Source organism: Camarhynchus parvulus, chromosome 14 (assembly GCF_901933205.1).
Source record: "Camarhynchus parvulus chromosome 14, STF_HiC, whole genome shotgun sequence".
NCBI lineage: Eukaryota > Metazoa > Chordata > Aves > Passeriformes > Thraupidae > Camarhynchus > Camarhynchus parvulus.
The window spans coordinates 1,438,690-1,449,451 of NC_044584.1; the positions used below are offsets into that span (position 1 = coordinate 1,438,690).

The following is a 10,762-nucleotide window of genomic DNA, read 5'->3' on the forward strand; positions in this document are numbered from 1 at the left end:
TTCCTGCAGGGCTCCTCTGGACTGTCCCCATCCAGAATCCTGCTCGTGTGGGGTACCAGGGCTCCTTGGGCTGCCTCAGCTCCTTCTGGGATGGAGCAGAGGTTTGTGGACAGGGAGAGCTGAGCATCACCACACTGCAGAGTCCTCATCTGTCCCCAGAGGTGGCTGTCCCCAGGCACTGCGTCCTGGGCTGGTTCGATGTCCCCTCCAGCCACCACAGGTCACCAACTCCAGGCAATGCCATAGACCCCAAAGGAAACAGGCCATGTCCTTCCTGCCACCCTGTGGGTGTCCCCACTGTCACTGCACGGGCAGCGTGCACAGGGCACAATGTCACCAGCACCTGGCGCCCTTGCTCATACAGAGCAGCCTCTTAGTGCTGTCCCCAAAGCCTGGCCATGGCACAGTGACCCTTGGGCTCCCTCAGTGCAGGAGCCATTCTGGGGGGGCTGTGACCCAGCTCTTTCTCAGGGAAGGTGGCAAACAACAATTCCCCAAGAGTGGGAGCAGGGGGAGCCCCTGAACCCGAGATGGGGGGTGGGAAGGGGCAGGGGTGTGGAGCAGGGGGTGATGGCTCAGAGCAGGCAGGAGCCAGCCCTTGGCTGGACACCACGGATGGCCATGGAGTGGAGGGGCAGTGGGAGGGACCCACAGCCACGGGAGGATGCTGAAAGGCAGGTGCTCCACGGGAAAAGAGGGGTGCCTCCCCCAAAAAAATGGAGAGATGAGTGCTCCCAGCCCGAGCCATGAGTCAGCTCCATGGAGAGATGGATACCCCATCCCTGGGGAAGGGGGACACAAAGCCTGACCCCAGCTCCCCTCAGCTGTGTGGCCTCATTAAAAGCAGCCCAGATGTCCCCCATCTGCACCTCAGCACTGAGCTGAGCCCCGATGTGCCCATCACGTGTGGGCAGCACTGGCAGGGCTGAGCCCTTAAACACAGCCTGGCTGCTGAGCAGGAACCACAGCAGGGCCAGCACCAGGGTCAGCACCCTCTGCTTTGCCTCCTGCCGCGATTCCCAGTGCAGGCAGCACTCCCTGCCCTCCCCACGAGCCCCAGAGGGACCAGCGTCCATCTGGGTGGAATCCATCCCTGTCCCCACAAACGTCAACGCCGGGACAGAGCTTCTAAAAAACCAAGTACAAACTTTATTTTGTTTCTTTACAAAGGCACGAGCCCCTCTTTTTTTTTTCAACTTTCTTAACAAAATAGAATAGCTTCTCAATCAACACAAAGACCTGAAAATTGTAAAAAAAAATACAAAAAAAAACCAAAAAAAAAGAAACAAACCAAAAAAAAAAAACCAAAAAGGGGAAAGGAACCGAGAAACAGCTGCAGCTGGGGGGAACCTACTGAATACCACCGAGGCTCTACACACGACTGGCCTAAAACCCTACAGCCAGGTGGGGGGCAGTGGGGCGAGGGGGGGGACGCACAAAACAGGGACCCCCCACCCGCCACGACAGACCCAAGCGACACAATCACAAAATAGAAAAGCTCTTCGGAGCTGACAGACCCCACAAACCAGGTTAAGTGCTTAAAGGAGGGATGGGAACGGGGTGGGGGGACAGGAATGGGCACAGGGAAGGGACGGGGTGTAAAAATCAGCCCCCAACCTGCCATCCCTGTGCCAAGGAGGTGGGTGTTGGAAATGCCAGGGAGGGATGGCACATGCCAGCCCTCCCACCGTGCTCCAATGGCATCATCCCAGGATTATTTTACTCTCCAAGGGGGTTTTCCCTGCCCCATGTGGGGTGCAGGAGCCATGGTGGTACCCTGAAGTCAGGGATCCCTGTCCTGCCCTTGCTGCCATGTCACTTGGCATCTCCCCCCACGCTTAAAAACAAACATTTAATTAAAAGAGAAAAAAAAAACCACGAGAGAAGGAAAAAAGCAAATTAAGATCCCAACCAAAGGCCCTGTCCCAAGGGAACACCATCAGGAACAGTGGGGCTGCTGCCAGCTTGGCAGGATTCCCTGTGGGTTGGCAGGTGGGGGGTGACAAACCAGGGTGGGGGGCTGTGCCCCCCGTCCCCAATGCCCCCCACCATGCCCCGAGCCCCCCGTGCCCCACTGTGGCCACCCCCAAGCCCCCGCCCCCCTGGGAGCTGAAGGGTGACCTTTGCCTGCCTCTAACGCTCTGCTTTACAGTATTGGAAAAAGGTCATAAAAGAGACCCAAATCACGTTGTATTTTTTAAAAATTTCAGCATATTCTCTGACGTTTCCCCCCCCTGCCCCGGCTTCCCTCCCCAGCTGCTGGCCGGGGGGTGTCAGGGCAGCTCCCCATCCCCCGAGGGCTCCTCTTTGCTCTGGTCCATGGAGTCACTGTCGTTGCCCTCGGTGTCGGAGGCGGTGTCGGAGGCGGAGGGCTCGGGGCAGGCGCGCGCCGGCGTTACGATGACGGCGCGTCTCTGCTCCTCTTCCTGCAGCTGCTTCTCCTGCGTGCCCTCGATGTGCTGGATGGCCTGCCCAGGGCACACACCGACTGTCAGGGCACCTCTGGGGTTAGGGACCCCCCGAGCCCCCCTGTGCCAAACACCCCGCTGCCCCCCAGCTGACCTGAACGATGGTGTCCAGGTTTTGCCGGGACGTGGAGACCGTGTTGATGACCGAGGACGGGCCCATGGTGACCACGGTGACATGATGGGAGGGAGGCGGCGCTGGAACGATCACGGTGGGGTGGTGGGTGGGCGCTGGGGGAGCGTGTGATGGCAGGAGCTGGGGACAGAAGGGAAACCCCCAGTGAGCAGGGCACGGCAGTGTGGGGAGAACATCACGCTTGTTCACAGAGCCCAAGCTCCATAAAAGCTGAAGCAGCACTCGGCTGCTCCAGTTCTCCATCCCAGAGGATGCCAGCTGAAAGCTGCTGTCACCTCAGCTTTGCAGAGCGGAACATGAAGGATTCCCCGTATCCCAAAGGGCAATGATTTGGGCTTTGAAGCCGGGAGAGGCAAGTGCCAGCCCCTGCGTGGCCAGGAATTCCCCACACCCCTCGGACATCCTCGTTGGAGCAGCGGATGGGAAGATCTGCCCTAGCAGGAGGCGACGGAGAGTTCACCTAAAAATAGGCTGAACTTCCCCGGGAGGTGGCCGGCGGGGACCCTGCAGGGACACGGCTCTGCAGAAGCCCAAGGAGCAGGGAAGAAGCTGCTGCTCCTCCCTTTGAAGCTCCCAGAGTGGCATGGCCCCGGGCTGGGCTCGAGGGTGGCAGTGCACAGGGGCCGGTGCTGGCACAGCGCTCGCCTCCTCCCTGCACCACTGGCAAACCCAGCAGTCCCGGGGGAAATGCTGAAGGTTCCCATCCCCTCTGCCTGCCAGCTTGACACTCCCCTTTCCCAGCCTGCTGGGTGGCAGGGAGTGGTTTGGGGATCCCTGAAGTTCAGTGGGAGCCACCCAGAGAAAGGTGAAGCCCCTGAGATGAAATCCTCTCTGGCAGAGAGTGACCTTCCCTGCACAAACCCCTCTGTGCCAGGGAACAGAGTCCTGGGAAGCCACCACGGGTGGTCCAACCCACAGTCCCTCCCTGAAACTCAGGGTGCCCACAAGCACAGCCCCAAGCACTGCGGGGGGCTTCGGGCCACCCCTTTCCCAGATCACTACATGTGAGAGCTTTGCTGGGACATCAGTGCCCACAGGAGGAGCCAAGTCCATCACTGAACCCACCCCCGTGTCCCAGTACCCGGGGGTGCCTGGGGTGCACTCACCTGGGTTCGGATCTGCTGCTCGCGCTCGAGCTTCTCCTGGTGCAGCAACCTCACCTGCTCCTGCTGCTGCTGGAGCTGCACCTGCTGAGCAATCACCTTCAGCTTCTCGGGGTACATGTGGGCCTCCAGGGAGCGAACCTGCGGGTCAGGGAACCCCAACATCAGTGGGGAGTCCGGCATGGCCCCACTGAACCCCGGCTGTCCCCTCAGGAAGCCCCGGACAAGCACGGAGAAGCAGTGTCCAAAGGAGGTGTTTGGTGACCCCACACAGCACTGCTGGTGTCCCTGGGGTTCCCTGGGGACATGGCAGAGGCTGCAAGAGGGCACCTGGCCTCACCTGCTCCTCCAGCATCAACCTGGCCTCACCTGCTCCTCCAGCATCATGCGGACCGAGCGCTCCTTGTCCAGCTGCTGCCGGAGCTCAATCATCTCCCGACGCAGATCCTCGGCCTTCTCATCTTCCCAGATGTCGGGCGAGCCGATCCCCTCGTCCTTGTCCTCTGCCCGTCGCCGTTTCGGGGAGGAGCCACTGAATTCCTGCCGTGGGAATGTGGTGTCAGGGAAAGGGGGATGCTCTCTCTCCCTGCCATCCAGACTTCTGGGTGATGCCGCTCCCCGCAAGAGTTCCATGCAGGAAAAGGTCTCCCTGGGGTTGGGTTTGATGCTTGGGGACAGACAGGCTCCTGCCTGTTCCCCCACCCTGGTCCTCATCCCCACAGCCTTGTGCCAACCTGCTTCTCACACCGTGACATCCAGGGCAGTTCAACCAGGGCACCCCAGTACCACCAGGCCATCCCCAATACCCCAAATGGCTGGAAATAATGGAAAATGGGACCCCAACCCTTCTCCCCCTGCCAGGTAAGAGATGCCAGGTTGAACGGGACTCCCTGCCCTGCCAGGGGAATGGAAACACCTCCACTCTCTGGCTGAGCAGCGTAGAGGGTGCCACCCTGAGCCCAAGGAACTGCAATGACATCCCCACCCTGGCCAGGCAGGACTGTCCTACCCCCTCCTGTCCCATCTCTGGGGCACTACCTGGATGAACCGCTTGAGCTGGGTGTTCTGCTGCAGTAGCCGAGTCTTTTCCTGCTCCAGGGAGAAGATGTACTCAGCTGTCTGCTGGAGGATGGCTGCCTGTGGGGGAGGAGGAGGGGCAGCCTGAGGCAGGAGACCCTGGTGTCCCCCAGGCCTCCTCCTGATGAGCTCTGCAAGCAGCACTGCTCCTTGCCTGTCCCCGGTGTCTCCTCCCAGAGTCTGCTTCACCCCAGGTTCCCCCTGGTGAAACCCTCCAATTCACCCACCTTGGGAACACAACAGCTGCCTCCTCACCCCACTCCCCTCTGCATGGGTCCCCTCCTCACCCAGGAATGTGTCACCCTGCTCCTGGGGCACTGGGGGCTGTCACACACTCCCAGCCCACTCCAGGACACTGGGCTGGGGATGCACACCCACTCCTGCAGGGAAACCTCCCCAGGACAGAGCTCCACCACTGAGTTATCACCCAAATGTCCCCAGCTCCACTTTCAGCCCCTCCACGTGCAGGACCAATGTGTGCATGCTGCTCACCTTGCTGAGCTTCTCCCCATCCGTGTGTGGGATGAGGGTTTTCAGGGACTGGAAGCCAGCATTGATGCTCTGCATCCGCCGCCTCTCGTTGCTGTTGGCGATTTCCCTGCGTATCCGTCGCTCCTGGTCCCGCTGGGTCTCTGGAGTCAGTGGGATGTTGGCCAAGCTGTGAGAGAGACCCAGGGTTAGGGAATAGGAGGCTGCACCCCTGCTGCAGCTCACTGCATCCCCCCTTGGTTTGCAGTGACGTTCCTGAGCCACCAAAGGGATGGGTGACACGGAGGGGATGATGGCTGCGGTGCTGGCATCACCGAAGCAGGTGGGTGGGTTTCTCCAGCCCCGTGTCCAAAGCTTTGGTGGATGCACTGGCCAAACAACGGCCCTGCTGCAGCCCCCTGGTTCCACTGGGCTCAGCCACACTGCCCAGTGCCCAGCCTGGGCCAGGGGACGCCCAGGTGGGCGAGGGAGGCTGCGGGCTGGCCGGCTGTGTCCCCGCGGGCCGGCCGGCGTGTGTGGCCCCGGGAAGGCGGCTCCCTCCCTCCCGCCCCGCTGATGGCTTCCAGATGACAGCTCCCAGCAGAGAAGCCCCCGTCCCACCCCAAGCCGCAGCTCCTGCCTGCTTCCTGCCGCTGCCTCCTCGCCCCCCACGCCCTTGCCCCGCAGATGGGCCGGGAAATGCCGGCATGGAGGGCCAGGGCTCCGGGCAGCCAACACCCACGGGTGCAGAGCACCAGACCCGAGCAAAGCTCGCTGCTGTGGGGTCCAGCTTCACGCACACCCCACTTCTTCCCCGAGGGAAGCAGGGCAGAGGTTTTGGATCACACCATGCCAAGTCTCCCCAGAGTGCAGGCACCCGCTGGCGCCGGGGATGCCGTGAGGCACCAAAGACTAAACACAGGAGCCGGGCCGCCGGCACTGGTGAGATAAGCCGGGCTCCAGCCGCCCGTCCAGGTGCCCGGCGGCTCCAGGACAGGGAGATGGGAACATTCCACCCAGAGCCTTGCCAAAGCCAGGCTGGGAAGCAAAGCCCAGCATCCTGCCCTCACTGCCCTCCTGGTGAGGCCAGGGGGGAAGCACGGAGGTTTGGGAACACGGGGATCTAAGGGATATCAGCAGCACCACCGTGTGCCCAGGCTGTGGCCAGAGACTCTCCGGCCACTCATCACTGCCTGCTGCAACTGGGGAATGCACAACTCATCCATGATATACAGGGATGGGGAAAGACCCAGCTCATCCCAGAAGGATGGCAAAGGAGCCTCACTCAGCCTAAGAAGGGGATGGATTCCAGGTCTGTCCAAGGGCACGGGGAAGGATCCCAGCTGTGCCCAGCAAGACAGAGAAGAACCACAGCTCATCCCAAGCAGACAGGGAAGGATCCCAGATTACTCCAGAGGGATGGGGAAGGATCCCAGTGCATGCCAAGGGGACAAGGAAGGACCCCAGCTCAGCCCATGGAGGCCAGGAATATATTTGTCCCCAACCTCTGGGGGAGTGTCCCAGCACTGCTGATGCTGGGTGCCGAGCACACACTGCACTGGTTCCCTCACATGCAATCCCGGGGGTGTGGAACTGGGATGGGTGCCCAGGGGTTTGCCCCTCTCCCTGGGAGCAGCCTCTGCCGCATGGACCAAGAGCTCCTCGCAGGAGGATTGTGGCACAGGGCTCCCATCTGCTGGTGGCTGTCACCCACCTCCCTGCTCCTGCTGAAACCAGCCCCAAACTTGTCTCCAGAACACACCAAAGCCTGCAGGTCCTGGAGACATCGTCCCTCTTGGGGTAAGGAGGTGGCTGGAGCACTGCTCCAGGATGTGGGACCACCAGACACTTAAGGGGAATGGGATGGAGAGGCCCAGGACTGGGCAGCACGGAAGTGCTTTCTTAAATACTGGGAAAGGAGGAAGAGCCTGCTTCCTCACCGGGAGACCTCCCGCAACCTGCCCCAGCTGCTCTTCCTGGGAAGAGACCTGAGAAGTGACAGTGAAATACAGAAAGGGCAAAAACCCACGGATTCAGACACCCAGCATGGCCAGGGATGGGGCAGCACAAGAGGCAGGGAGAGCAGGTGGCACCCACTGGGGCCCCTGTGGTGTCTCCAGCCTGGTGCTGGTGCTGTGGGGTTTGTGCCAGGCAAGCAGAATTTGGTCCTTGCCATGCTGGGGAAGAAATTTCTCTGGCCTGGGCCTCGAGGGAAACAAACCCATGTGGGTGTTGGAGCCAGGCACAAGGCAGATGCCCCACTGTCCACTCACGTCCAACACTGATCACAGCCTGTGCTGTGGGTTGTGCTGCAGGGCAAGGGAGGCACGGCCACGGGGGCAGGGTGTCCCCAGGCTCCCTGAGGTCACAGGTAGGGTGTTCCCCAACCTGCAGGCAGGGCATCCCCAAGTTCACAGGCAGGGTATCTCCATGCTTCCATGAAGGAAGCGCACAGGGTCAGGGTACACCTGAGTGTACAAACAGGATACGGCCCCGGTTCACAGGCAGGCTGACCCCCAGCACCCTGAGCTCGCAGGCAGGGTGTCCCTGAGCTCCTGGAGGTCACAAGCAGGGCAGCCCCGGCACCCCGAGCTGCACGCAGGGTGTCACCCAGCGGCCTGAGCCGCGGGCAGGGTCTCTCGGAGCTGGGGGCAGCGGGAAGGCTGTGCAGGGTCACTGAGGGGCCGTGCAGCCCCATTCCCCGGCGGGACGGCCGCACCCCCAGCCCATGCAGCCACCCCCAGCCCGCAGCGACCACCGCCAGAGACCCCAGAGAAGCCGCCCCCCAGCCTGGGTCGCGGCCCCTCCGGGGGGGCTCAGGTGCGGCCACTCCCCGGCATGGCCGGGACGAGCCCCGCAGGCCGTGGGGAGCACCCCGAGGGGCCGGGATCCCAACACGTGCCCCGGGGCCCGGGCCGCCCCTCAGCCCCGGCCGCCCGTGCGGCCCCGGGCCCGGGGGGCTCAGCGCGCCCGGGGGCGGGAGCCGCAGGCCCGGGGAGCTCGGGGGGCTCAGGGCCGCCCCGCGTGGCCCCGGGGCCCGCGCTCCCCCCGCCCGCCGCCCCCGCGGGCGCAGCCCCGGTCCCCGGCCGCCCCCCCGCCCGCCGGGGCTCCCCGCGTGTCCGCGGGCTTTGTGCCGCCGCTCCCGCACTACATGTCCCGGCAGCCCCGGCCGCGACCCGCCTCCTCCGGGCGGCTGCAGAGTCACGGCCAGGCCCGGCGGTAAACACACACCCCCCGCGCCCCCGGACCCCCGCGCCCCGCGCCCCCCGCCCCGAGCGCGCCCCGCCGCACCCGCGGGGCCCGGCCGGGACCGGGGGCGCGGCGCTCCCCGCCCGGGCCACGCGCGGCCGCCGGTCCCATGTGCGCGGCCGGGACCACGTGCGGGCGGTGGGGCCGCGGCCGCCGCGCCGCTCCCCCGTTCTCCGCTCCCCCTTCCCCGCCATCCCCCCGGTCCTCCCGAGACCCCCGAGCCCGGGATCTCCCGGCGCTCCCCCACCTGCAGAGCCCACCGATGACCTCCTTCTCGGATTTCCTGAAGTGCTGCAGGGCCGGCACCTTGGGGGCCGGCACCATGAAGTACTCCATAACGGGGGGCGGGGGGCCCGGTTCAGCCCAGCCCGGCTCGTCCCGGCCCGGTTCAGCCCCTCCCGGCCCGGCTCCGGCCTCTGCCCGCGGCCCAAGGCGGGAAACAGCTGGAGCGAGCGCGGCTCCCGCCCGCCGCCGCCGCCGCTCCCCGCCCGCCCCCCGCCCGCCCGGCGCCGCCCCCGCCCCGCACCGGCCCCGCGTAAACAAAGGCGGCGGGAGGGGCCGCAGCGCGGCCGGAGCGGCACCGGGACACGGCGGCGGAACGCGGCGGGACACGGCGGGGCGGGGGGCGACTGGAGCGGCCGGGACGGTACCGACCCGTGCTGGCACCGGCCCGTCACACCGCATCGCGTCCTGACCTGGCTCCATCCTATTCTACTCTATCCTGTGCTACTCTATCCTGTCCCGCTCTGTCCCATCCTACCCTCATCCTGCCCTGTCCCCAACCCGTGCCACCTCATACCATCCTGAGCTGTCCCCATGCCACTCCATACCCATTGCACCCTAGCCTATCGTATCATACCAAAACCTACCCTATCCCACCCCGACCTGTCCCCATCCCACGCCACCTCATTCTATCCTGCCCTAGCTCCATCCCATCCTACCCTATTTTATCCTGCTTTTTCCTACCCCATCCTTACATGTGTCCATTCCACCCCACATCATTCCATCCTGCCCTAGCTCCATCCCATCCTACCCTATCCTATGCTATCCCATCCCACCCTGGCCTGTTGTTCCCTATCTCATCCTATCTCAATGTGACCTGTCCCCATCTCATCTTGCCATAGTTCTGTCCTATCCTGCTCTATCCTATCCCATCCTGACCCGTCTGGGTCCCATCCAGCCTTGTTCCCATCCAATCCTCATCCCATCCTGCCCTAGTCCTATGCCATCCTACCCTGACCTGACATGTCCCCATCCCACCTCCATCACACCCTGTCCTCACTCCATCCTAACTCATCCCATCCCATCTTATCTTATCCCATCCAATTCTATCTCAGCCCATTCTGACCTGCCTCATCTCTCCCTCCCATCCCATCCCATCCCATCCCATCTTGTGGTATCCTGACCTGTCTTGTTCCACTCCCATCTAATCCTATTCCATCCTGTCCTGTTCCCATTCTATCCTGCTTCATCCCCATCCCACCTCATCTGCCCTATCCCATCCTTCCCCATCCTACCTTATCCTGACCTGTCTTGTCCCTATTCCATTTTATCCTGTCCCCATCCAATCCTCTCCTACATCCAGCTTGTCCCACCCCATTCTACCCCATCCCCATCCCAATTCCACCTAATCCCCTCCCCATCCTATCCTACCCCACCCTGGCCTATCCTAGTCCTGTCCCATCCTCTTCTATTCAATCTGATCCCATCCCATCCCATTCCTGTTTCCAGCAGGGTCTGGCTTTTGGGGGGCTCAGGGGGCTGCCAGGGGAAGGGGGGGTCACAGCAGCCCTGGGGAGCTGGGGGTGACAGGGATCCCATGGCTGGCAAGGGGCTTTGGGGAGGAGGCTCTGGGGGCTGCCAGAGGCATCCTGGGGGCTGATGGGGGGTTCTGGGGGCTGGTGAGGAGCTTGGGGAGATGACTGGGGGGGCTGGGAGCTGGCAGGGGGCTGTGGGGCCTAGCAGGGGGGTTGGGGGCTGGCAGGGGCATGGAGCTCACAGGAGGCATGGGGGGCTCCAGGTGGGGTTCAGGGTTTGGGGGTGATGGGTTCATGTGGGCAGGGGGCTTTTAGGGAGGCTTCTGGGGGGCTGGCAGGGGGATGGGGAGACTTTGGGGGATGATAGAGGCTTTGGGGGGCTGTGGAGGTGGCAGGAAGGTGTAGGGGGTGGCAGGGGGGCACGGGGCTGGCAGGGGCTGTGGGGGGTTCACAGGGGGGCACAGAGCTGGGAGGGGAGTCTGGGGGACTGGCAGGGGCCGTGTGGAA

General features: G+C 63.4%; 1 protein-coding gene across 1 annotated transcript; it reads right to left on the reverse strand.

Moving 5' to 3' along the window:
* Window positions 1–2,083: 2,083 nt before the first annotated feature.
* On the reverse strand, window positions 2,084–8,977 carry TFAP4 (transcription factor AP-4). Its single transcript, XM_030958386.1, has 7 exons — window positions 8,746–8,977; window positions 5,274–5,439; window positions 4,743–4,841; window positions 4,074–4,244; window positions 3,708–3,845; window positions 2,563–2,721; window positions 2,084–2,468 (listed from the first exon to the last, which is right to left on the reverse strand). The coding sequence occupies exons 1-7, from the start codon at window positions 8,832–8,834 to the stop codon at window positions 2,274–2,276; spliced, it is 1,017 nt and encodes a 338-aa protein (XP_030814246.1). The 5' UTR covers window positions 8,835–8,977; the 3' UTR covers window positions 2,084–2,273.
* Between the last annotated feature and the right edge of the window lie 1,785 nt (window positions 8,978–10,762).